We start from the raw sequence: 27977 nt of genomic DNA on the forward strand, positions 1-27977 counted from the left end.
CCTCATCTCTGTCTACTCATCAACCATACACACACTCAGCCAACTATCTATTTGGACCAATTCTGTAAAGGGGTTGACTGATACACAGCTTCAGGGACAGCAGATGTCACGAATGGATATTCCATATTTATCACCTGTGGTTCCACATTCATGCTCAAGGGCACAGAATGGAGACTAGCTGCCACAAGTCTGACGCTTAGGTCACTGCAAATGAGACTTTACAGGCAGACTGACAGATGAGCTCCTACATTACAAGTAAACGTTTACTACGACATTTTATCATTAAGAGACAACTTCAAGTGTTAGACAGATTTTTCTATCATGTCTGTTTTCTTTTCAGTATCTTTAATCAGTTTCATTCAGGTTTGAAGTGAACCCCATTTCACCCTGACAAATGAATGGAACCATTTCTAAATTGAATAAACATAATAATTATGATGAAAAAGTCAATCTGGAACCTATATATATATATAATTGTGGTTTGAAGTTTTCTCACCATTCAGCAACTATCTTAAGAGGCAGAGGCATGCCTTTTGAAAACACTGCAATGAAAGAATTTACCAGATTATGGAAAGGGTTGTAATGTAAATCATTCTAAGAAAAGAAATAAATCTTTTTATTGAAGTATATTGTAGTTTTCTCACGAGAAATTTAAGCCAGGCCATGAAGTGACTGATTCATGCAAATGCTTAATCAAACTATGCTTTCTTCTTCAGGACATTCCCATAAAATTTTTTATTTATCTGTAAAAGTTCTGTATGACCTGTAATTGGGAAATATGACTTAAAAGAACAGCTGAAGAAGAATAAAATAAGACTGTATTTAATTTTGTGACACATACACATCACAGACCCTTCAGCCGACATTCAACAAATCAATGAAAGACATGCCGTCGATAAACTCTATTCCTACTGCTTTTTCAAGCTGTGTGACTAAAGTGGAAATGCAACACCCAAAATGAACATACTCTGCAGGATGAGACTTGCTAAAAACACATTTTCTGTGAAATAATACCTGCAGCGTGGTAAGATAAGGAGTGAAGTATGATAGCAGTCCACCTCGAAGTGTGCATATAATCTATTGTCAGTGCAAATTCATCTTCACAAAAGCATTCCTGTGTGTTGCAGCTCAGCAAAATTGCCCCTGAGGCCAGGAAAATGTTTTAAAAAATGTTAAAAAAAAAAAAAAAAAAGAAAAAAAAAAAAAAAACAGAGCCATGAATTTACAACAAGCTGGTAGGTTCAGCAATGATGGGGCAAGTGTCAGGATCTGGTGTGTATCACCCAATTTCCCAGCTTGCTCTTTGTAATCACTACCAGACACGCAGGCAGACAGGCCATCTTTCTTGTCCCATGTGACCAAACTGTCTTCAGTTTGTGAAACTTTTTTTTTCTTTCTGACGGACCAAATCTGTAGTCTATGAATGTGAATGACATCAGCCTTCGAGTAAGATCCATTAGCGCTGTGACCAGTCTGCTCTTTTCTGCAGTTTTTTGGCCCCTTTCCCCAAGCTTTTTACCAAGCTATGGCTTTTTTTTTTTGGTAATCCTAAAAATGACCCCTGCTTTGTATTTGTGAGGAGATAAAGAAGGATGCACCTCCCAGACCGCCACCACTCCTTTTCATGCCTTTATGAGATTAGCCCCTTTCTTATCACTAGTGCGTCTTTTGAGTGAAAGAAAAAGGGGGTTTGGGGAAGCAGGCGGCAGAAAATCCCAAATACCTGCCCAGACATCCATGGCATGTTGTCTGAATTCTCCAATCTGCTCATGTTCACATTCTCCAAAAGAATAGGTGTGGCCCCACCTTGCTGAAGCTTGTCGGCAGCCATGCGTGCAAGGATGTGTCCCCAAGTAATTAAATCCATTGAGACTGTCTGGAAAACGTCTGGGCCATGGAAGCACTTGACTAACATTTGAATCCAAACATTGAAACTTGCAATTCTTTGATCATGACAGCATGATCACAATGGCTTCAAAGTTTGAAAAGAAGCTCACCATTTTGCAAAGATCAACATTAGCATGCTATACATACATATATATAGCATGCTAGCTGAATATGTATATTTGTAGGCCATTTATATATATATATATATATATATATATATATATATATATATATATATATATATATATATATATATATATATATATATATATATGTGTAAATGAGCTTCATATAGATATCAGTATAAACACTTGAGAGGCTGGATTTTTTTCATGTATTTGATATTTGTATGGGTTTAAGGATGGGTTTAATGTAATAAAGCGTGGTTGCAAAGTTGAACATTGAATATCTGAGATATTTATAGCTTTGTCAGCAAACTGGATGGAGGTCACTTTGGATAAGTGAGGCTGAACAGCAGTAGGAAGCCTTATCTGCTCAGTCTGTCATACTGTTTGTCTTTTGTATTTGCCACAGTTCAGCACCTCATAATCAGCCTCTCACCACCCATTGGAGTTGGGACTATTGACTTAGAACTCATCTCAGTGGAGCTGATTGCTGCTTACCTGCACCTGTCAAGGAGAAATAATTGGCACCAGATTACGTCTTATCTCAGAGCTTCCGGATGCTGTCACTCAGATGCTCTTCACGCTTGTCTGCCACTGATACACTGTGTTTACGTGTGTCTGTGTGTGTTCATAGAAATTAAAGTAAAGCTCTTTGATCCTCATGTCAAATCAGAGACACCCATCTCCCTTTGCACAGATCGAAAGCACGGAGAGATTGATTTAAGTAGTGACTTCACTTCCTGAGTGGAAATGAGAGATTACAACAAATCTATTTCTGCTGTCTCACATGACAGAAAAGGTTAATTAAAGCACAAGGGAGAAGAAGATCTCTAGTACAGCTGACAGTAAAGGTCATTTAGTTTTTCTATTTTCTGTGTCTGGATTGCAAACCTGACCTTCATCAAATTTATTCCATAGTTTGGATTGGTGAGGTTTTGGAACGAAAACAAGGATCACATGCACAGATGAGACTTGTAAAACATTTGATTTGCCTTTTGCAACAACAATGACTTATAGTACCAAATTATAGAAAGCAAGGTATTTCTTGGATATGCCTTTATTTACTCAAAACAAACTAATACAAAAAACTAACACAAGAGATGGGTCTCAGGTCAGGACACCAGATTTTTTTCTGTGTGCACACATTGCTATGGACAGCTGCCCTCAACAGCTTTGCAGGGCTGCAGGTGAAAGGTTAAAGGACATTAGAGGTCTGAGGTGAAAGCTCGTCGTGGCCTCCTTACATTCGAGAGAGCTGGGTGGTCATGATGATACAGGGTGGGATGTTGAAGGAGAGAGGGAGTGAAAAGAGTTTATGGCTCTGATGAAATAATATAAGGAATATCATGGTAATTAGCAGAAAAATGTAATTTTTTTTTTTTTACTTCAGAGAAAATACTTTTTGGGATGTTAATCAACTATAATGATAAACTAAGACATAATAATGACATAATGAGCGTCAAATGCTCGAGTTCGTTTTATTGCACAAAAAGATTAAGCGAAAGCAGATTCATTCTCAACAATAGCAATCAGTATCCCAGAAATTTTAACAAAAGATCTGGACTCTTTATATTCAGAAGAATATTTCCTAACATACTTTTTTCACAACCGTGCCAAGTTTTCACAGGAAGAAAACCTTCTGCAGCTTGCCAAGAAACAAAACATTTCTATCCATGCTGAGCTGTCACATTTAAACAACATGCTGTTAAAGAAGTCTGTTTGTAGATCTACTTTTCTCTCCCATTCTACTGCACTTCATTCTGGAATTCAAAGAACATAAAATCAACTCTTGTATTCCTTATTTTGGTTGCAGCTTTACACTGAAGTGCTAGCTTGGCCTGTGGCTGGGTGTTGTGTGCACAAATGTTTATATGTGTAAGTATAAGTAAGCTGGTGGTCATGCTGAAGCTGCAAGTCACAATAATGATGATGAAGCTGTGTTTGTTGTTATAGCTGTGCTGTCGCTTGCAGCGGGTTGGTCGGGGTGGCCGCAGTGGTCAGCGGTGACAACGCAGTTTAGAGGGATTATGGAAAGGGCTGAATAATGAGACTGGGCGGGTGTGAATGAGTGAAAAATCCTCTTCTCCCTGGCTGACCTCTGACCTGACACTTAGAACAAATACGTTCCATCTTTGTCAGCTGTGCTAACACTGAGCCAGATGTAGAATGTTTTCTCAAAAGAATCTCCTCTTTCCTATTTATAGAATTCCTCTGATTCTTGGAACTGTGCATCTTTCCTGAGCCAAGTTGCCGATAGATCAGTTCCCTTCTCGCTGATTTGAAGTAGATCTGAACAAAGCCTAATGTTCAGAAACATCTTTTTGCTTTCTCATGTTTCAAGTTCATGGCCAGTGTGCTGCTAGCTGGGGGCAATAAGACGGGGGTAATTAGAAGGTAAATTTAGAGAGACCATTAGCAGCAAGTGTTGACTTGGGGTCTACAGGGGACTGCAGCCACCGCTACCCTCTCTGGGTGTTCCACCCTCCGGTCTGGCAGTGACAATCTACTCCACTCCCTCTGGTCATTTTTCACCGACAACAGCAAATGTTGTAGTCCAGGAGTGAGAATGGAGGAAGGAGTCCCGGGGGTAAAGGAGCCTGACAGCGAGCCTAAGAACTTCCATTTATCAAAGCGAGCAGGGAAAGCCATGGAAACTCTGAGTCGAACTCTGAGAGAGTACCACTGTTCAGATCCCCTCGACTGCTGCTGAAGGGGCAAAGTGACAAAACACAAGGAGGCTCTACTATACTAATCATGACATGGTGAGAGGACAAAACACTGATTCCGTGTGCAAATCCACAAAAACACTCATAATGATCTGAACTGCCAGTATAGGTAGAAAATAACAAGCAAAACAAACATATTCCCTTATAATCAGCTACGCATACCTGCAGAAGCTGCAAGTAGACTAGAATAAGTATGAAATGAGCTTAAGAATGAGATGCTTTTAACACAGACAAGTTTTCCTCACGTCAACAGCAGATAATAGCCAACCTTTTTTTAATTTGAGTTTCACCTTATTAGAAAGGAGTCCTGAGGAGTTATGAAGTAAAAAACTGAAACCTAACAATGATCAGAGAGGTATTTTCCCAGATGAAAGGAGGCAAACAGCCCATTAGCTTGGTGGGAGGGCAAACTGTCCAAAAGAAAACAACCACGACAACTGTTGCAGTAAATACTAGTTTAGGTCCTAGTGTTGTTTCCTGTCTCTCAGGAGTAAAACACAGTAGTGGGACTAGGTTTAAATGTCCACACAGAGGAACGAGGGGTCAGAGTGTTTGGAGGTCACAAGACACTGCTGTCCATTTATCTGTTTTCTACTCAAGTCAATAACCACCAATTATTGATCTATAAATTCTTGTCCATCCAAACTACCAGACATATAATCTCAAGTGGAGCCTCAGAGACACACAAGTTATCCCCATGGCATCAGAGCTGTCAGAGCAGTCACCATCTGGTACGACACAAGACACTTTCTTTATCAACGTGCTACAAAAGTCTGTAACAGGACAGCAGGACAAAGAGCAACAGAACAGGCGTAGAGTCCTTTAACCTGGATTCTAGGGGTTTCTGTTGCACCAATGATTCATTCATCTTAAGTCATATGGGAATAACAAACAATGATATTGGATGTTTTTAGTTTGGAAAGTTTTTTGCCTTGGATTCTGCTTGTGATTTCAACCATTTTCTTCATATCTGCTAAAATAAAGTTGCACTGAGAAAGGGGAAGAAACGAGACACAACTATGCTTTTATATGTGCAGCTCCAACCTACATTTCATGTCCAAATAAGGCTGACAATGATTCCATTTCACCGCATCAAATATCTGTTATTTTCTTTGTTTTAATCCCTGAAATCAGACGTTCATTTCAATGATTTTTACTGTGATGTCCAAAGTAAGATACCCGTAAATTATGGTTCCTGTTTTCCACAAAATAAAACAGGATTATCTCAAAGTGAGAAGTGATGAGGAAATAAATCCCTGCATCCTTTATCACTTCCCTTTTTCCACCTCTTCAGATAAAGAGCTTTCACCAGCATAAAACCAAGAACATTGTAAATTCTCTGGAGATGCACTCATGCATGCAATTCCACCAAAAACTGTAGCATTCACATCAATCTTAAATCATAGCTTGTTAATGCTATTTTCACTTATCACCATTCTTCCTCTCACACCTCTTCTTTCCCCTGACTTGTCTGATCTTGCCAGTACCCACCAGCTTCTGTCTGCATACCAGGCGACTGAGATAACAAATGCCTCATTCTGTTGATTCCTTCTCTGCTTTCTTTGGCACCAAGCATGCCACAGGTGGAAGAGGCAGTGAGATGTGGGAAATGCATGCCGTGATGATGTATTTCGCGATGACTGTCATGCTAATACTTCAACCAATGAAAATATTTAATTTTTGGGTGAATTAAGAAGGTTGACAAGTACCATGTCTAATGACATCATGCTTCCATTCTAGTGCTGTACAAGTTAGAGGACATTTCTAATAAATAAAAAAAAAGCCAACAAATCAGGAAACTAATGTGTCTGGGCTTGTGTTTTCTCTAATTTACAAGGACTTACAGACATATCCAAACAAAGAGCAATAATTCTTAACTCTTGACATTTTGCTGCAGCTTCCCAACCAAAATGTCATTTATGATAGTTTAAATAATTAACTTTTTTTTTTTTTTTAATATATACATACCATTATTGTCATTCACCCAAAGAATGACACAAAGATACAATGATAGAAAGCAGCACAGGTTCTGGTAATGGTTGACTGGGGGAGTGTGTCCTTGATCATGACCCATATTTTGGCCTCAGCCAGCTGAATGGATGGCTGAAAATAGATGCAAATGCACCCAGAAAGCTTTTCTTTTTTTCAAATAAATGGGCATGGAAAGTCTGGCATCCATTGTGCGGCTGAGGAGATTGTTGGACCTTGGCAAGCATCAAGTTTAAAATAAGACCTTTAATGAGAATTTAAAATTGCCGTCTGTCGACTTTGATCAAACAGGGTGGCTTGCTCCATGGTCACTGATATCTGTGACCATATCGTGCTAAAACACACTGACGGATGTGTCAGAAGCCCATCTGCTTTTGCTTGATCAACATAATACTGCGTACCCCACTGCTGCATGCACCCACTTGACCCCATGTCAGTGCTGGACAATAGTGGGGTCACCCCCGACCAGGTACATGTCAACACAGATCGCGGGTCGAGCCTTGTTTGCTAATGCCATCTGACAGGCAGGGGACAGCCAGATAATACTTCACAATCACGCAGCTTGTTGTTGCACAGTGTGGTGAGGTCCATAGCTGGGGTGTTGGTGTTTAGCCCTGCTGTGAAGACTTACTGACAGACTTTGTGGCAAGACAGCAATGAATTAAATGTTGCACGATCATGACTACATATCAACATTTCATATAAGCAACCGTTTTCTCATATGATTAAAAATCCTTGCATGTTTTTTTTTTTTTTTACCAGAGGCCTATAGTTGCAATTTCTTTTCAATTCAATTCAATTCAACTTTATTTGTATAGCGCCACTTCACAACTGTGTTGTCACAGGGTACTTTACATACATGAATCAACTTACACATCATTTCAAGCCAATTCATACATAGCCTATAATAGAAACCAACCGATTGCATCAAATCATGACTTCGATCCAATCCCCCATCCTGAGCATGCTTGAGGCGACAGTGGGAAGGAAAAAACTCCCCTTTAACAAGAAGACAACCTCCGGCAGAACCCGGCTCAGGGAGGGCAGCCATCTGCCTCGACTGGAGCAGCATAACTCTGAGGACAATATGAGCAAAATAAGCTAGTCCATCATGCTTAAAATATCCACTTCTAACTGGTCTGGTCATTTAATGAGCTTCTAACTTCCTCACAAATCCTTGATTCATATTTGCGTTTTTATGTGAAATGTAAAATATCTCAACAGCTCATGTAGTTTTTGTGATATGTGACACAGAAAGTTAAGTCTGTCATAATGAAAAGTGATCATTTCCATAACTCCTTAATTTGTCATGTTTAGTGAACAAATACCTGCTAAACTACTGTAAACTGAGACTTCCCTTTGTATTTTGTATCACAGAGCAACATGTCAGCTTATGCTGCCTGCAGTGTGAAGGTAGCCTGGCTATACATCAGTGTCAAGATATTTCAAAATACATTTCCTCAAGAGACTTCCTCACCCACAAAAAATCAATCGAAACATTCCACAACTAATCCTTTCCATCAGTGGCCGAACGGTGTACTGGTCAACCAACAGATCAATATGACATTTACTCCACCAGCAGGTAAATGCATTCACCTCCGGCTCTAAGTCTCGTACATTGCCACAACAAGCTTGGCCAAGAACGACAAGTCAATCAGCAAAGTTGCTGATTCTTTAAATTCTAAAAAAAAAAAACCATCAGCATTTCCTGACAAGTTATTCCATTTCATACCAGAATTATCTTAACATAGAAACAGCCCTGAAAATATTTTCCTCCCCTGGCCTGTAGACCCAAAGACTTTCATTTTTGCTGTTGATAGAATATGCTTCTTATAACTATCAAGATGTTTTCCATCAAAACAAAAATCAGTCAAATAATTTCTATATAGCACACACACACACACACACACACACACACACACACACACACACACACACACACACACACACACTAGTATTGCTGTGAATATTCAATGAGAATTAACAGGAAAATTAGGAAAGGAAAAAAAAAAAAAGTAAACCAGCTGGAAGAAATCAGCTGACTGATAGAAAGCTGTGAGTGAAAGAGCTCATGTTGACTTGTCCATCTGCTGTCTGTCTGTCCACTTGGCGAAGAAGTGAGGAATGGTGACAATACGTCAAGGAAATTTGTTTATAACCTTAGCGTCTGTAAGGCTGACATGGCTGCATCAAAGATAAAGTTGCAGTAAGACCAGACAAAGCAGACACTGGGGGAGGGGGACAGAACGGAAGGCAGATATATTGCTGCTGAATATTGTTAAAAAACAGTTGAATGCAGGAACATGTTTCACCTCACACATGCTTATCTTTTGGGACTGAAATGATTTTCAAATACTTGTTCTTCTTCAGATCTATTATGACATATTATCTATACATTAGAGTCTATTTTGATTCCTGCGGCGAAGGGGCATCGGCTTTGTATGACTCTTAGTTTGTGTACATCTCCTCTGACAAAGCAGTCTCAACGTCAGTATGGGAACAGAGGAATGTTGTGTGTGCTGATCATCTCAAACATGAATTGGTCAGATACTTTTAAGATAAGTGGGACTTCATGGAAAATAATTAGAGACTGAATACAAACATTTACATTCCAATAGGTTAAATATGTGCTTTAAAAGCAAGAAAAAGCCATTCAAGATGCAACATGTTGGCAGCCATTACATCTTTAATGGATAATGTGAATAGTCTGCTCAAAGGAGGGCCCCACATTGTCGTTCTACCCTGCAGTTAGAGCAAAGCTACCCCGAGGTCAGGCTGAGTGACAGGCTTACAGACCTATAGATTACTGTCTGTCTGTGTAATCTTTTTTAAAAAACTTTTCAAGCTGACTGACACACTCACCCTTTCCTTTTAAAACAGCAGGGCCTGTTAATTTGGCGTCTTTCATGTTTGATAGACAGCTGGGACATCCTACTCCATGACCCGCCGGCCTTCTTCTCACCCAGGACTATAAAGGTCAACATGCAAAGGATGTCTGTGCAGAGGTAGTGAGGAGAGGATGTCTGAATAGCTTTTGGTGGGTCAAATTCATATCAATATGTTTCCTAAAGGGAATTCTGACATTGGATGAGGAGATTTGTGTTTAAAGAAATAGCAAGAAGTGACAAAATTAAGATACAATATAACAGATGGATAAAATCACAATAACCAAAAAACAAAATAACATATCCTCCCTGATTAAACCACATCTAGAAGTGTGTATCACATAAATCCATGTTGTAAAGCCAGGCATGAAGTGAGCAAACAAGGCTGCCCCTTGTTCAGATTACTGACTTTATCAATTTCCAGAACAAAACTCTACATGCAACAACTCAGAGATTGCCTTTGAAATCCCTGGTATGTTTTTGTTGGCAGCTCTGCTCAGCTGGATCTAGTGTTGGGTGCAGATAAGAAATGTTGAACTGACCTTTCCTTCAGTTTAACAGTTATGATGTAACACATCCGAGTCTCAACCACCTTATTGCTTTTCATACATTTTGATAACTACTGTTTTGGGGTTTAGGCTCACATATCACAAAATGTGTTCATCCTTAAGCACTTCACATCTTAATAATATGAATCAAAGCTGGGAGTACTTGTGTTGTATTGAATTTAACAACAAAAACAATGAGTGATAGTAATATGTGTAGAAAAATGAGTGGGAGGTAGAGGTCTTAACAGCTGGAAGGAGATAACATGCGTGACAGAGGGAAATCTTGGTCACAGTCACCCTCCATCTGTCCTCACGAGTGTAGAAGGAGGCCAGTGATTGCACAGGCACATGGAGGCTAAAAACTTCTTATCAGCTGTCGTACCTTGTCATAAATCAGCACTTAGCCATCCGCTCTGCACTGATAAGGCAGCCAAACACAGACACCAGCAATGGAAAGATACTTTTTTTTCTTCTCTTTATGAGCTCTTTCTCCCACCCTGCACTCTCACATCTCCTTCTTCTATCTCCACTCATCAGATCGGAGCAGCAGGCAAGTTATTTTTTGCTGCTTTTTGGTTTGTTTGTTTGGGGCGTGCCATTTATTCCCCTGTAGCTTTCCCAGCAGGTCTGGTTATGTTCATTTGGAGAACTTGTGAATCATTTGCAACCCTGCCACATTCAATAGTTGGCAATGCTGAGAGATTGTCTTTTCACAGTCACATAACTGGGCCCTGCAATCTGTAGCAACAAAGCTATTTAAACCGAAGCTGCCAAAAAGTTGTCATTGCCACAGCGTGATTAAGCAGAAACATGCACCTCTCAGAAATCTCCTGATGTACATTGTGTTGTGTGTATTGTAAAGAAAATATAATGATGCTTAATTGGTCTCAAAAGCAGCATGAGAAAACCAGGTAAATGCACAGAAATGCACATGTGCACAGGCATGCAAAGTCTGCAAGCAGCAAATTATCCTCATGAGGGAGCATTTCTGCCCTGCAAGCACACGGTAGAGTATTCATGAGCATATCAGCATGGTTTCAAGGGGCCATTACCACTCCTGCATACGGTCCATTTGGGCTGCAATTTTCACAACTGCTTACTCTGGATTTAACTCTCCCTTAATTCTTTATTTTTAGATGAGTTCATTTAAGAGTCTTTAAAACAGTGTAACTTGTCAATTAAAGCATTACAATAAAACAATAAAACAATAAAAAGCATTAGGAGGGGGGATTGTTTTGGCTAGGCAGTTTTTTTCCAGTAGAAACAGCACTGTGATGACTAATACTGTATATATACACTAAAAATAGTCTATAGTTTAAACAGTAGTCTGTTTAAACTATTTTTTTAAACACGGGTTCACTAAAATGAGTCAATTATCCCAAATTTTTGGAGATGACAACAGATGAATTAGTCAAATAAACAGATAGAAAAGAGAAGTTTGAAGACACTCATCGCAGCATAGCTGATAGCATTCTGCTTGCATATCTGTGCACTCCAATGTGACCTATATGTACAGAATTGAACTCTTTCTTCAAGGGAAGTTGGTATTTCAAAACAATATGACGGAGATATTAAGAATGCAGTGCGCAATACAAGCTAATCCTGTCAGTGACAACACTCAAGATTTAATGCAACTTCTTTGTAATTTTGTTTAAATAAAAAAAAAAAACAAAAATAAATAGTATTTGTAACGGTGCATAAACACAAAAATCCACTTAATACAACAAGTACCGTATTTTCACGACCATAAGACACACATAAAAGTCTTAGATTTTCTTCAAAATGAGCAGCGCCCCCTATAGTGCAGTGCGCCCTTTGTGTGCGTGTTGTTGTTGTAATCGGACATATAGAGAACACCATGAGAATGTTAAAGGGTGAAGCGTGGGCGTTGATCGCATATAAAAGAACAGGTATGTGCGTTATGCAGAACACCTTTTTCTAACAATCCTGAAAATGGCAAAAAGACACGCTTATGAAGCACAGTTTAAACTGAAGGCCATCAACTACGCCAAGCAACATGGAAATCGAGCAGCCGAGAGAGAATTTAAGATTAATGAATCGATGGTTCGCAAGTGGAGGAAGATGGAAAACGAGCTCTGACAGGTAAAGAAGACGCAGCTGAGTTTCCGTGGACATAAGGCAAGGTGGCCCGAGTTGGAGGAAAGACGCTTGGGCTAACGTGTCTGCTGGCACTGTTGTCCGCGCTTTCGCAAAAGCCGGCATCATTTCCGAGGAGCCGCACGGCACGGAAAGTGGCTCTGACAGTGAAGAAAGTGAACCTCGCATGATTGCTGGAGATTTAGCGCAGCTGTTCAATTCAGAAACAGAGGATGAGGACTTTGATGGGTTTGACTGATGACGATTACCGGTAAAAAAAATGTGAGTAGTAAACTCCTGGTCCTGGTCTATTTTTAAATACGCACACTTGTATGCTTGTTTTATCCGTGTGTTTTACCATGCTCGCGCCTATTGATGATTGATTGGCGATTAAAAAATGTTAGTACTTTGTAATCAATACTTAAATACAGCACAACCAAACTCAGTTTTGCTCCCGCTCTATTTTTAAAAATAGAGCGGGACATTACCGTATTTTCACGCCTTATGGTCGTGAAAATACGGTAATGTCATGCCGGAGCTAAATAAGGTTCCTCTAGTTTTTGTGTTGTAAATGACTCATAACCCACCACAATGATTTGTGACTAATTAATCATGCACAGATGGTTTAGTGGGACAGCTTAATCCAGCCACATAAAGGTAAATTTCACACTGTGCACCAATCCTGTTTGCTAATGACACTGGCATAATCTAAACTGTAGACCAATGAATTTCAAGCATCTTTTACATTGTAAATGTGATTACACTTGAACAAAGCATTGGCTACGCTGGAGATGTTCCCAATGTCAAATGACATTTTGTATTTCCTCTGTCTGATTCTCGACTGAGTTGACCGCATTAATACTAGATCTGTCAGCCATGAAAAAAAACTTTGTGCCTCTGAGTTTGTGCCAGGAAGCGCTTCCTCTTAGAAGCTCTTTGAAAGGCTGTCTGTGGTCGTTCATCAATGTAGTGCGGTGAAGCGCAATGTCCAGAGGAGCACCGATTCATCTAACGTGAAATCCACCAGAACATGAAAGCCCAGGATCATAGCCAAGCTTTGAGTGATGACTGTTTTACCATTTATGCCAAAAAGAACAAAAAGGAGAGACGCAAATGATGAGGGATGGATGGAGAGTGAGTTGAGGGGGGAGAAGTACAGAACTGCCCTGAACATTAAGGCTGTGCCAGAATTGTATGCCACTCCCCCTCTGCTTCCCCCGGGGATGCGAATGAAGTAAATGAATGATGGACCCAACCCACAGGAACGCCCCTCTCCTATTGAGTCTAAGCAGTCCATTCACAGGAATGAGTGAGGCGTCGACACAAACACAAACAACAACAATAACAACAGCAACACAGGAGGCCCTTACTCCCATTTTTCATTCATGTATGCAGGAGCACAGACACAAACATACGGCACAAATAACATGGACAACACTGCCAACATACCATGAAGGACATCTCAGGAAGGTTCCTGAGAACAGGGCTGACATACAAAGCTTTGAGGCAAAGGGGAGTGAGCAGGGCAGGCACAGGGAAAAACTTGGCATCACGTTAATGCAACTGCAACAAAGATAAAGGCCAAGGGGCCATCTCCTCCCCTTCACAATTATCAGGAAGCCAATCTGTGAACTAACCCAGAAACAAGGTTCAGAAACCTCATGTTCTGCCACATTTTACCCTTCCTCTCCCACCCTTCTCTTCTCTTTCAGCACAAGGCGGGTTCAGGAGGTTCTCTGCCACACATTCTCACTCACAAGTCTGACCCTAAAACATGGGCATTACTCGCCTGGAGCCACAGCAGCTAATGGAACTTGGGGAATACAAATCTGATTGGAGTGAAATCAATCTGACAAGGAAGGCTCTGGTGTACGCCAAGCATTTACATCTCAAACTTTGAAGGTGGGCTCCGTAACGAAGTTAGCATCTGATGAAGGCTCAGTTTTCATCAGTGAAGTTTCATGCAGAGAGAATAAAAGTGGAAGAGAGTAGGATCCAAAATGATGAACTACAGCTTTGACAAGAGGCAGGCGGAGATGGAGGAATGCTGCAGCCTTTTGAGTCCAATAGCGAGACATCACCGCTGCAGCCTCCCACATGATCATGGTCAGGCTCAACCGCAGGCCTTATATCTGCCACAATAGAGACAGTATATTTGGTTCTCATCCAATGAATGTGCACAGATGCTTGCTATAATAAATCTCAGACACCTGAATAATCTCACAAGCAAAAAAAACAACCTTGAGCTGTCTTTCTGGACAGCTTCCATTTCCCATAAAATTCAGCTAAACAGGCAAAGTGTGAGGCTTTGATCATCCAAATGCTCTGTAAAAAGAAATATCTCTACAAGCATGTACTTTGACTGTATCATTTTGTGTCGTTGGAGAGGAGATCTATTGTTCAAAACAAACTTTCAGCTTTAGTTTAAAATATTCCTTCAAGTTTACTTTCACAGTTCCTTCCAAGCTAATCTGTGTGACAATATGTGTGTGAAAAAAAGTCAGGAGTTTGCATTTAAAGAACAGACTTTGCTGTCGAAGGCTGTCAGCAGGGCACTGGCACGGGGCTGACCTGTGGAGGCTCTGAGCAGTCACCAGCTGAAGTAAACCATCTCCTCCAACAATCACACGCAGCTAATGTGAAGCAGACACACAATTTGTCCTGAGTATGCCTTTGTGCACCCACGCTGCTCTCCTCCTTTTCATTCTCAAATCCCTCCATTTATCCATGCTCTGGCTGCAATAGCAAACCTGACACTGATGCCCTGTAGTCCATTAGTGCTCTCAGAGCACCGTCTGATTCTGCTCTATTGCTCCTCTCACATTTTCCTCTTCTCAGCTCATCTTCCCGACAGTTCTCATTTCTCTTGCAGCCCTTATCTGGCTCTGTCCTTCTGTATCTCTTATTTCTTCCCTTCCTACCTCTCCTAAAGCTCTGAGCTGGAACAATGCATTCCTTGCAGTTACAACTATCTGTGCACTTGAGCTTTGATGAGAATATTTGAGCAGTTTTTACCTTTTCCTTTAAAATACGCCTCTAAATAACCAAGTTATTTAATTGAAATGTACTGAGATGACAGTGCATGTGAAAAGTTTTTAGACTCACTTATTTTTTCCTCATTTTTGTAATCTTTCTATACTTCTGAATCTTTAAAATGCTTTTTCTTTCTTTTGAAAAGCTGCTGAAAAGGGAAATGTAAAAAAAAAAAAAAAAAAGGGTGCGTTTTAAAGGTAATACCTTAAACACGGACATGATTACTTATAAATTAATTTGAGTTTCTCTCACTACAAATTCATTACATGTCTTTAAATTGAGCATGTTTTGCTAAAAAACCTCAAAGAGCTATATTTGTAGCAAAAGTATTCAAAATGGCCACCATAACAATAAGGTCAACGACACAGTAACAAGATCCAAATACTGACAGACAAAAAATGAAAATGAATGATAGCTGTCAAAGGTAAACAAGTACAGAGTTGCCCTTGACCTGCTGTCTCCTTAATTTCAGTTTGGACCCCAACCACACCAATCCATCCCTTCCCCCCCATCCTCTCAGAGGACTCCCACACATCAGCCACATCTGGTGAGAATGTCCAGTCGGGTAGAGACTCTCTACAAAAATCAACGTTTCACTTGTTCTCATGTTAAATTCTCCTTGCCAACCTCGCTTTACGAGGAAGGCCTCATCTCATCAGCGTCCATTGTTTCAGCAGATTCATTTTCGAATTTGTCTCAGCTAAGCCTTAAAGACTGGGTGCCTCTTTGCTTCAGGATTTCCTGCGAGCACACGAGACAGAGGACATCTGGGAAATAAGCACAAGGCTGTGATTGCATCCCACCTCCTTTCTGAGCGGAGAATCATTTGAACCCGATTCAGTTTGTGAGGAGTGACAGGTAGGGGCTGCTATGGCAACCGTACTAAAGCAGTGTCATAGATAGCAGCTCCTTCCAGACGAAGCTACGCAAGCACCCACACAAATGCACACACACACACACACACACACACACACATAAACGAACAATCCAGACATCAGCACATGGACTTGAAATGAATATAAAAAAGAAAACTCTCCATTTCCTTCCTGTCACTTTGAATCTTAAACAAACCACCTCAGGTAAAAGCTGCTTTAAACTTGCCTCTAACCACACAACCTGTCGTCATTTTTATCCCCCCCCACGTTCCTGCTCCCTTTCTGCAGGTGGTGTGCTTCATCACAGCCTGTATAATAACTTTCCCTTTTCCCTGATTAAAAGCATACCGCAAAGATTAAAATAAAGTGCTCAAAAAACAATCACAAAGGCTACATTAAGCAGAGTTTTGTAAGATGTTTCTCATACACGAGGAAATGAAAAGATACGGGTCTGATGTACTGCTGTGGCTCACATCTATTTTTATCCTGTCTGCCACATTTCGATGTTCAAGACAGAAAAGAAAAAAAAGAAAAAGGCTGGCTACAACAGAGACCAAGAGACATGAATGTACCAGGATGTACACATGCACACAGCGCTTAGCACTTATCTCACACACCCTAATCCATCTAGTGAGCCTGTCTCTCAGCTCCTGCTGAGTGTTGCCCCTCTTTACAGAGCAGACGGAACAGGAAGGACCGTTTATCAAGCCAGGAACTGCCTCACCTCTGTGAAAGAGAAATCCCGTTCAGCTGCCAAAGGGTTGGATGCTGAAATCAAATCATCAAGCTATGTCTGCTATTTGGTCAGAAAGTGTAAAGTAAATGAGTTATCTGCCATATCTGGCAAAATATTTGCAATAATTTGCTCATATTTGAGGAGTATTGGGTAAACTGCTCGGCACACTTCACTGACAAAGCTCAGAGTTTGCTGCTTGTGGCAAACGCTGCAAACAGCCAGTGAGACGAGTGAAGAGCAGGAAAGAAAAGAACACAGAAAGGAGGGAAGGACAGAAACCAGAAGGTGGTTTGATCCAAACGCCCTCTGTGAGGTGCTTTAATCTTCTTGTTCTCCAAGACATGTCTGTGTTCAGCATCTCTGCAGGCTTTTCCATCTCTAATTAAAAAACTTAAACTGTTTTGATTTTGGCCTTAAGTTTATTTTCATCTGCTTTGCATCAGTTTCAATCATCAAAAATGACTTAATCTGGTTTATGCTAAACATTGTTCTTTTGCTTGTTTTTGCAACACATTGCATGTGTTTTTATGTAGACTAGGAAACAAGTCCTAGAGGGAATTTCATGGTTTTTGTTACACAATTTGGATAGCTCACTTATTTACTCAAAAAAAAACATATGCTGCCATTTGGGAAATCTTTTGTTTTGAATGACATTAAGAATTTTGCTTAAAGTAAAATATATCATTTTTTAAAACATATCCCAAGTCAACATACACTTAAGAAATAAACATAAACTTGAACAGATGACCTGAACATTAAGGCGTTCACTCTATATGGCATGGCAAAGAAGAGCAAAAAATGCATAAAAAAAGGAGAATGAAAACATCCACACTCATAGTTTCGCCGTGGTTTGATTTGTTATGCGTCTGTCAGAAGCAGCAACATTATGTTTTTATGCCATTAAATAGTCGGGTGCTGTTTATATTTGGAGTGAATATTTCTTAATGGAAACACAACGTTTAGATATTTCTTTTAATGAAACGGCACAAACAAAACCCCTCTGCATTGGCAGCATTATAACTGAGCTGCTTTGTAAAGCTAATCGGATGACATCCCACTCCTCCCTCCATCCCTGCTCCATCACCGTGTTCCTCTCAAAGACAGTCTGGCCACTTTAGGGACCCCTGCTTTCTCCCAATTTGCCTTACGCTTTTTGCATGTGCTAAAACAGTGTGCCTGCTGTGGGTGCCATCCCGGATGCTCTCTTCCCGCAGCTCACACGGCCAGCCTCTTATCAACTGGCAAATAGAGAGGGTGTAAGAGCAGAGTAAAAGCAGAGGAGGATGGCGAGGCAGAGGAAGAGAGGAAGGTAGAAGCAGAAAGAAAAAGACAGGAGGGACACTATATTTAGTAGTGCTGCTGTCACCTTCTGTTTTGCTCTCCTGAATAATCATAGTTTGACTGAATGTATCCTGCAGAGCAGAGGTTGCTGGGATACGTCACCCTCCCCTCTTCCACTAGCAGCATCTCTGGAGTAAAAGTCCCTAAGAATGAATAAGTACTGGGGGTTGCGTGCCGTGCCCGCTGCACAATACTTTGTGGCATATTTGGGGGTTTTTTTGTGCATAACATCTTTAAATAATATAGAAATGAGGCAGTCTTGGACAATGTGCTGCCAGCAGGTAAAATGCTGCAGGAGAAAAACAAACAACAGCTTGCAGCATCGGTGTTTGAACAAACCAGCACTCATATGAGCAAACAAAAGCACTGCACCCTCCATCAAAATACTCTGACTTTCATTCCATACAGATCACAGACATTGAAGGACGGTGACTAATTATATACATATCAGATGTTTTATTTACATATGGTTAAAAACTAGCTCAAAGAAAAGTTTAATAACCATTTTTGAGCTTGTTGCAGCTGTAAGACAAAACAAAAGACTATGCAATCATTACAGGGTTTTGATTACTGTGAGAATCATGTTAAGACCGAAATATACAAATGGAATCAGGGAAAGTCCTGGAAAAAAGCAAAATGATCTGTACAATAAACACACAACTTTCTATTTTACTCTGTGGAAAAAAAGACAGCGCATTCTAAAATAAGCCTTTAGCTTTGTGGGAGCCACCAGATTTTCACTCAAGTTACAAGATGACTGAAAATCCCAGCCATGATTCAAGCCACACATTTATGGCCAAGATACAGTTTATCTGAACAAGTTACTGAGGGCTTGATTTAGTCAACAATCCAAATGATGTCAGAATAGATGCTTATAGCATCGGTCCAGTCAGGACTAGAAAGATTATGTGCTTTCAGACCGCATGAACCTTTTCACAACAAATGAAGGAAATCTTTCATGACCTGGAGCTACAGCTGATCGTTTTTCATTAAACTCTTTTCGTACTTTTCTTCTATTTTAGCTCCAAACTTGAAGTAGGAGAGGTAAACCATCTGTAACATAGTTATATATTGACTGATCCAGGTGACGTAGATGCAAAGTGACCAATTAAGACAATGCAAATGTATAGTGATAACTTGAATACATAATCCCAATGTGAACTGAGTTGATATATGAAAAAGGAATTACAAAAAAAAAATCTTGACCCATGTCACATCAGCTTTCCTGTTTGTGGTCCAAATACAACCAGAAAAAAAGAGATCATGAAGTGCGGTTTGGTTCAAAAGTGACTTATTTATTCATCATTTAGACAAAAAAAAAAAGGTTTTTCTTGTTGAACAAAAAAAAAAATTTTAACCTCGTGCTGCAAATTTTTATTAAGCACCCTCCTTTGCATCACACTCGTGATGCGAAGGAGGGTGTCATGACATGCTCGTGATGACAGAGGCTGATACAGGCTGATAGAAACATTCAACCACCTGACAAGTAGCTTTCTGATAATCATCACTATGTGTCACCAAAATTAATTACACTGCGTCTCTCTGTGTAAAGCGTGCCTCACTACTTTTCACACTCCTGATAATGTGTGGAAAATGATATAATAGCCACTGTAATGTGATTTAATGATACACCTAATTAATGACAGCAGATTTGAGATTATGAGAATTATTGACAGGCTCAGTTTTGTTGTAATTGTCTCATTGAGCATTAATTTAATTTCATGGCATTTACAGAAGATGCAGTTCATGCCGGTTGAACTGTTCTGAATCAAGCTGCCTGATGTTTCTATTATTTAGTCAGTTGCTTGCAGACTGAATGCCACCTCCCTGGTGATTATTCAACCAGATACAATGGTTTCGTGCAGCCTCATTGCTGTTCTTTAAAGGAGTAAGATCTGAAGTAGCAACCAGGTGAGTCATTTCTGTGCTATGTAAAATCTAAGGGGAAAAAATGCAGGCAAGCCCTTGATTTGTTGATTTTTTCTTGACTTCCTTTTTCAGACTCAGATCCATCCTCAGCGTTCAGGGATCCTGCGCTAGCAAGCGGGTTAATTGTGGATAAGCTTTTAGAAGTTCATCGATTGCTTGAACTTTATGGCTGTAAGGCTTGGCTGAGGCTCTTAGTTTGTCTCCAGCGTTAAAATGACATAAGTTAACAGGTTGGGAGAAGTGCAAGCTTCGGTATTCCTTTAATAAGTTTGGGATAAGATGCAGCTTGTTGCAGGACAAGGGTGATTAATGTTTTATCTTTCACCAGAGACGTCAAAAAGATGCCAACAGAGCAGGACCACCTACATAGAGGAATGTCACGCTGACATAACATGTGGAAGACAAAAGTCCCATGAATCTGCCTATGGGACATAATCTGTGGAAGCCGTCTATTGTTGCAGAGCTGGAAATAGAAAGTTCAAACTCAGTAGCAGCTCCTAATTATTCTAAGAATGGAGAGATGAAGGACATGTCCCCATTTCTGATCTCAACCCCGAAAGCTGTCAGGAAAGATAGGAAGGTACTGAAGCCTTTGTTCGGGCACAAAAAGACTGTCCAACGGAAGAGGGGGGAGGACTACAAAGGCTGGAGCAATCTTAAAATTGTCCCTGAGAATTAGTCCAATTACAGGACTGCCTGGCTTTGTCTTCTCTGTCCAGGCTTTTCTTCCCAGAGTTAACCTTGTGCCCAGGTGTTTTTCTGGACTACAGAAAAAACAAAGTTAAACACTTTCAAATGTGCCTGGGGATTAGCCTAACAAGCTATTACTTGTTAATATGGTGCCATTCTCCCACAGTTTGAGGGCAGTTAACCTCGGGTGTGACTGGCTTCTGTTTTAAGGGTCACAACCCTGCAAGAACCCTGCACACTAAAATAGCGCGTGATTATAGGCCTTGTTTAAAAGTAAATATAGGAGTTCTCAGCAGCTGATACAAGACAGTCTCTCTCCGCCTTTATGAGACAAGGCTCACCTACACAAGTTTTCAAACATTACCATTTTTCTAGCACATGCAAAATCAAAGTCTTAAACTAATTTTTGAAGACTTAGCTTCACTTCTTAATAGATGTTAAAAAAAATAAACAAATGTTGGCTTTTGTAAAGACACGAAATTCTACTTTTCTGGGAGATACATTGCTGTTTGGGGAACTTTCAGAGTGTCTGCCTGCTATTTTTCAGCTCTTTTGAAGTCTGAGTTGATGATCTGCTTTGAGTGGACATTCCTTTGGTCTTATCCTCTGTTTGCTCACTTGGTCCTTATCACAGTTAATAACTCAGCCTGCACTAACATACTCAGTAGCTACTTTAGGCAAAGTAAGTAAGTAATTCTTTATTCATAACACCCTTCAAGTACAAATGAAAAATAATCAGTTTAGGTTCAAAGCGGTGGGTTATATCACAAACTTTATCTTACTAAATGTGACATCAAAGCTTATCTAATGACTGGATTTCTTTTTGCTTTTTGATGCTACATGTATTTAGTCAGGTTTTAAACACATACAAATTCAAATATTTCAAGGAAAAGCATAGCTGAATGGCAGTCTGTGCAGAAAGACTTTTAAATAAAACATTTTTTACAGCATGCAAGAAAAACCCTGATGCCATTTTATAGTGTGCATCTTTTTTCTTTTACAAAAATATGTGTGCAGTTACACATATGGCTCACTGTCTGTGGCTCTGACAGAGGTCAAATATCTGAAAGGCAAAGACAAAGTGTGGATCCTCTTGTAACAAACCTGGATTTCAGCCAAATGCAGCAAAATCCTCTCCACTGGCTTCATAAAATGCAAATAATCAGTGGAAAAGCAGTACTGTGTGACCTTTATGGATAAACATGTGGGGTTGGGATCATAGGTGGCAGCAACACAGTATAACTGACTTTATCAGCTGCTACACATGGCAGCTGCTTGTTTTGTTTAATCATCAGAGTCAAAATGCTTACTGCTGGATTACATTATCATGAGACACTTATTACCAGTGATGTAGGTACATGGCTGCAGTGCACCACTGTTATGAAACCTACAGCCAAGTGCTTTGTTAAGTACACAGCACATAAAATATTAATAAGGCATTCCCGATGGTATGGTTCCAAAATCAATACAATTAGGAATGCACTGATTAGAAGGATTTCTAGACTTGAGCTATGTGAAGTTGCTCTGCCATGCATAAATTAAGCCCCAGAACTAATTCAGAAATAAAAAGCTCAGTTGAAAGAAACAGAAAATGAACTAACTTTCTGCAAAGTTATTGTCAGACTGTACACATGTGAAATCATACATGATTAAGGATAAAGAAAAATTTAGTAAGAGGAAACAAACATACATAATAAAAAAGAGAGAAACAGACAAGCTTCAACAGTTTCCACCAGTTTGGGGCTAAAGAACGCAAAATCAAGTGACAGGAAAAAAAAAGTGAAGAGCCCTTGTAGAGCACACATCCTGCAACATGAACAATACCTTTATTACAAAATTTAAATAATCTAGATCTGTATCAGCAGTTAATGACTCATTCATCTGGATATCCTCCACCTCTCCATTTATTTTCATGAAATTTTGACACGGAATCCCTTCACAGAATTTTGCAAACTGAGGAAATAGACTGCACTGAAAGCTCTGAGCTTAACGTTAATAAAGACTTATTTTAAGATTGATACTGTAAAACCTGAAAGGACATGTTGCTGACATTGAACTGATAAAAAAAAAAACAGAAATTGCATTGCTGAGACCTATTTTAACAGAACATCTCAACATACAGGGTCTCATGTGGCACTGGCCGACATTCATAACATGCTGGATCTGCACTCAGAGTGTGTGCCCAGCCAAGTGATAAATTTGACTTGATTTCAGAAAGGAGCCGAGGTTGCACAAAGGCCTGTTTGGGGAACTACTGGCAGTCATGCGATTCGATGAAGACTAATTCTCAAGCCCTGAATAGTGAGGACAATCAGTGGCAGATCTCCACATCTCCTCCTCGGTCCCTTGCACACAATCAAACTTCTTGTTAGATTCTGAGTGGACACGAGTCAAGTTGACCAAGAGCGGAATTCTACCGGTGCCAAAAGTTAACCCATTTCATATGGAACAAGATTAACAAATTGAAGACATAAATGTTGAAACAGATCTGCCGTCTGTGGAGAAACCACACAGACTATAAGTCACAACGCAGATTTATTTCTAGTGCCTTACCTTTGAAGGACAGGAAGATTCTGGGAGCAGACAGGGGATCGTTGGACGGGGGCAGCCCCCCGGATGACAAGGCCAGCAGGGCCAGAAGCCAGGAAAGTTTGGCCCACAACATAGTCCCTCTGTTTGTTAACAGAGGAGAATCAGAATCCAGAAGCTAAGAGATGGATAATAATGAGTGTCAAACAAGAAGAAAGCATTTTAAATTCACAAAACAACCACACACACACACACACACACACACACACACACACACACACAAAACCTAATAAAAACCCCACTGGTTTCTGAGCTACAAGTACAGACTGTCACTTCGTTAAGTCTTTGGGTCATGGTGTAGTCTTTAGTGCTAAAGTAAATAGGGTGAAACAAACAAAAACACTGATGGTGTTATGAAATTTCCAGCTCTGCATATTGGCTGGACATTATTATTATTATTATGGCAAAATCAAAACAATTAACTAATTATCAAAACCTCGACCTGTTAGTTGGAGTTAGTTGTGCTTTATTTTGAGCCATGAAGGTGCTGAAATCTGTTTAAAAAAAAAAAAAAAAAAAAAAAATCTACTGGCTCACAACATCGTTCTCACCTTAATTCTGATGAATCTTGGTATGAAACGCCCCCAATTGTTCTCGCAGTCGTTTGCCTCGTTAGAGGAAACTGAGAGATTCTTCCATTTGGCCAAAAGATGCAACTCAGTACTTCAAAGTTCTGATATAAGATGTGTTCATAAAATCCCTAAATGAATGCCCCATACTTTCGGAATCATTACATTTATTTTTTTCAGAGCTAGATTTAATCAACAGCATGGAGTTCTCCATCAGGCTGGCGCGCGCTGCCTGCGCTCACAGATTAAATCACAAAGCGCATCAACATGCTGTTATCCGCCACAAAGAGAGCTGAAGATAATAGTCTCATAAAAGGAGCTGAAGACTGTCCGAGTTATCAGTGTTCAGACAAATCTGGCAAAACTGAGAGCGTCAAAACTTGGAGGAAAAATTCACGCGTGAACAGATTTGGAAACAATAAGACAGTGATAGCCGTGGTGCTTTTGTTGTAGTCGCGCGTGAACGTCTGATGCACTTGTAAACGTGGACTGGAGTTTCAGGTCAAGTTGTCTGTCAGGGTTTAAGATCGAGTTGCACTTTGAGCCCCCTAAGGCGGAACTCCAGAGCAGAACCGTTAACCAAAATAAAGCCTGACTGGGCTTTGAGTTATGTGGACATAAAACACGTGTCGATTAATGACAGTATCTGGGAATGTAATCACCCAAAAGCATCAGCAGATGACTATTTAGTTTGAAGGTAAGAGAGAGCAACGCATGCAGCCTAAACTTATAAACCTCACCAAAAACTCTCGCTGCCCATCAAACACAGACAAGTCGTGCATGACTTCAACACAAGACTGGGGATCATTAAAAATGACCTCAAATAAGCTAGAAAACCACTCAAAAATATAGGCTATTACTGAGGTGTGTTTCCAAATTAATACTTATCTTAAGGACAAAATTATTTAACATAACTTTATTATTAAAAGTGTTTTTTCTTGCGCAAATAGCGCACACATTATGTTTCTCTTGATGGAAAAGCACATCTGATACAGTAAAAATTATATATATTATTATTGTTCTGACTTGTAAAGCAAAACAATAACACTTTTTTTTTTTTTTTTTAACCTACCTTCTAGTTGAGCCAGGGAAATATTGAGCTATGACTGATGAGCATTTAAAACCATCCACAGAGATTGTTTCAGCTGCTCTTGTCCACAGGCGTATCCGCCGCAGATTATTCCACAGCTAAACAAAGCTTGGATTTAAATCAACTTGCCGCAGTCTCTTCAACTTGAGGCGATTTCTAAATTGCATCAACAGATGCAGTATTGTCCACTACACGAGATGACAAAGAAAAGAGTTGCTCCTTGAGGCAAACAGCGGAGAGAAGGGTCCACCGCGCGCAGCGACGCTCAAGCGTGTAGTGCGGGGAAGCGGGTTTTGCAGGTGGATAAGGCATGAGGTCTCCAGGCTGTGGACACACCCATGGGGGAGGGAACCTACCTTAGCATCCGTGCGACCCGTCCCTCCCAAAAGTCTGACACAAAATGGCTTTGCACTGCATCTGCATGCACTTCAGGGGGCTTCACATGGTAAACTTGCCTTCAGGAGCGCAGCTGAAGTTGGTGAAAATGTGCGCAGCAAGGGGGGCATGTCGAGATGTCAGGTTCTCTTCACCAGCTCGAGGAGAAATTGTCAAACTGTTATCATAACGTCAAGTTAGATTTTCCTTTAAAATGTGAATCTGTTAAAATCTTATCTCACGTGCATGTGGAAGTGTGTTTTGTCTGCATCTCCCTTTGTCAGCAATTATCATATCACATTTTCCATATGCTCAGACTCCTGCAGGAACTATATTATTTTGAGTGGTGGGAACACTCATGCATTTGCTACACAGCCAAAATTCTGTCATTGTGGTTTGTTACTGCAAATTTAAGTCAGTGTTGAAAGTAAATCTGCATGAGAACCTGTGGCTTCAGCTTTTATTTTCATCAGCATTTATCCTGCAGCCTTTTCCTTGTCGGAAATGTTGGCACATTAAGATGACGATTAAGACAGATTGAAATAAAACATGCTCTGTGGTGCTCTCATAATAATTATAATTTACATTTAAATATGTTCACAATGAATAATTGTAGAATAATCTAAAAACACACAAGCTGTGACGCAAGGCTATGTGGAATTTATGTTTGTTTGATGAAGTCTGAACTCTGTAGATTGCTTGATGGTTTTTAAAGAGACCAGAAGAGGCATGATCTTACACGACCACTGGAGAATCAAAATCAGACTGAAGTCATTTCATGTCTGGTAATTAGCTTGTGATTGCTTGCTGTTGATTTATATTTGCTACGTGAAGCCAACGTGGAGTCGTACGTCCACTTTGAGCCAACTCATTGCTCATTTTCTGATTGTTTTGGCAGTTTCATGCAACAGAATTGCATTTGATGTGTGAATAATGTATGAATCATTTACTATGTTTTGACTCAGACAAAGAGGAAAGAAACAAAGGCTGCCGATTCAGTTGAGAAACTGTTGAAAAATGGCCAGATGCAGATAAGGCAGATTTCCCCCAACACCTTGGCGACCTGATTGAGGATCACCGACTCTCGCCTCAGATAGGCATCAGATATTCATGGGCAAATGGAGCCTTAAATCTTTTAATCTCACTTTATCCCCGGCCTGATCACACTGGCTTATTTTGCTTCTTATCCAGTCAACACACAACGCAGCTGACGCCCAGTACTCGTGCTTATTATTCCATGAATGATAGATACAGTAGCTTAGGTTTCATGCAGTCTTGAGGACATTACATTTGCCTCAGCACTGCGTAAGGTCAGGACAGGAATTTGTAGGATAAAGAATTTATTTGCCATGTTTTCAGTACTTTTTAAACTTACCTATAATGTCTTGTTAAAGTGGTAAGGCTAAAAATAATATTTTCATGGGAAACTTTACTGGAATATTCCAACACGGCTTATTACTTGCAGTATTTACACATCTGTTTTGTAATTTTTCATTACAAAAGGCCTCTAAGGCCTTTTTATGATGGAAAGTGAAAACAAAGACACTCGATCTCTGGTTGCGCCTTTGAGTCTTCTGTCTTTTGACAGACATTTTGGAGAACCAAGTCTTACATTAGTGTATGCAAAAGAGTCTAAAAGCACGTCTGCAGGCTTTGATGCCTATTCCAGTGAAAACACATTTGCCATTGGACGTGTTAAGTTCCCTCCACTGCCAGAAAGATTCTCTGAGAAACAAGTAGCAAAGCAGATGCATACACAAGGCAGATTAAATTGATTGAGTCCATGTAGACCTTGGACAATCCTGGAAGACGGTCAGTGTCTCATTCACTCACACACAGACAGAGAAGCACCCAGCTTTAGCAATTGCAGGTGGGCATATATGCTTGAAGGGTGGTCTTCCCACCCGATCCAAGTAAGCAACAACTGGCATGAATATGTGGAATAATCCCAAAGGAATCGAGAAGAAGTAACACTACTCTTTCCCCAGACTTCACACACCAGAAGTTCAAATGACTTCCACAAAAGATGTGTGTGAACCAGCCAAGTTTTCCTCTGTCATTGTTACCCTCTTTGTTTCCCAACTCTGTCTCTTTCCATTTTCTCTCTCCTCGCTTTCTTCTTCTCTTTCCACTTCTGTCTCACAGCCAACAGCTGCATGTTGTTTCCTATATTTCTTTTTAATCAACAATATTATTCCCATCTTCAGGCCTCTGGTGGCCTCGCCATCTGTCACTTGCGTGAGACAAGGGGAAAGCTATTATTGAATCCTGGCTTTGAGGAGCACCCGCCTTTATAAAAGTCCCTCATGCTTTCCAGTTTTTCCTTGAGCTTTCTGCAGCAACAATCTGAAAAGTTAAAAAGGAAAGACAATGTTGAAACCAAAGCACACCACTGGGTACAAGAAGACAGAGGAAAAGCTGTTATTAGGATTCTGGGATGTCTGATGTTGAGGCCTGTCATTCTGCAGGGGAGAGTCCAGGTTTATAAATCTG

At 40.2% G+C, this 27977-nt stretch overlaps 1 protein-coding gene across 2 annotated transcripts in view; it reads right to left on the reverse strand.

The window, feature by feature from the left end:
• The window catches only part of LOC306756981 (semaphorin-3F-like), a 53046-nt gene extending 27695 nt beyond the window's left edge, over positions 1-25351 (reverse strand). Inside the window, exons 1-2 of one of the 2 annotated variants that reach the window (XM_079241940.1) lie at positions 25092-25351; positions 23415-23533 (exon numbers count right to left, since the gene is read on the reverse strand). In XM_079241940.1, coding sequence (XP_079098066.1) covers positions 23415-23526 — 112 coding nt within the window. In that variant the 5' untranslated portion in view covers positions 23527-23533; positions 25092-25351. Of the gene's footprint in view, positions 1-23414; positions 23569-25091 lie in introns of both variants that reach the window. The other variant, XM_079241939.1, reaches the window with a different exon arrangement.
• Positions 25352-27977: the final 2626 nt, after the last annotated feature.

This window comes from Telmatherina bonti (assembly GCF_933228915.1).
Source record: "Telmatherina bonti genome assembly, chromosome: 6".
Lineage (NCBI taxonomy): Eukaryota > Metazoa > Chordata > Actinopteri > Atheriniformes > Telmatherinidae > Telmatherina > Telmatherina bonti.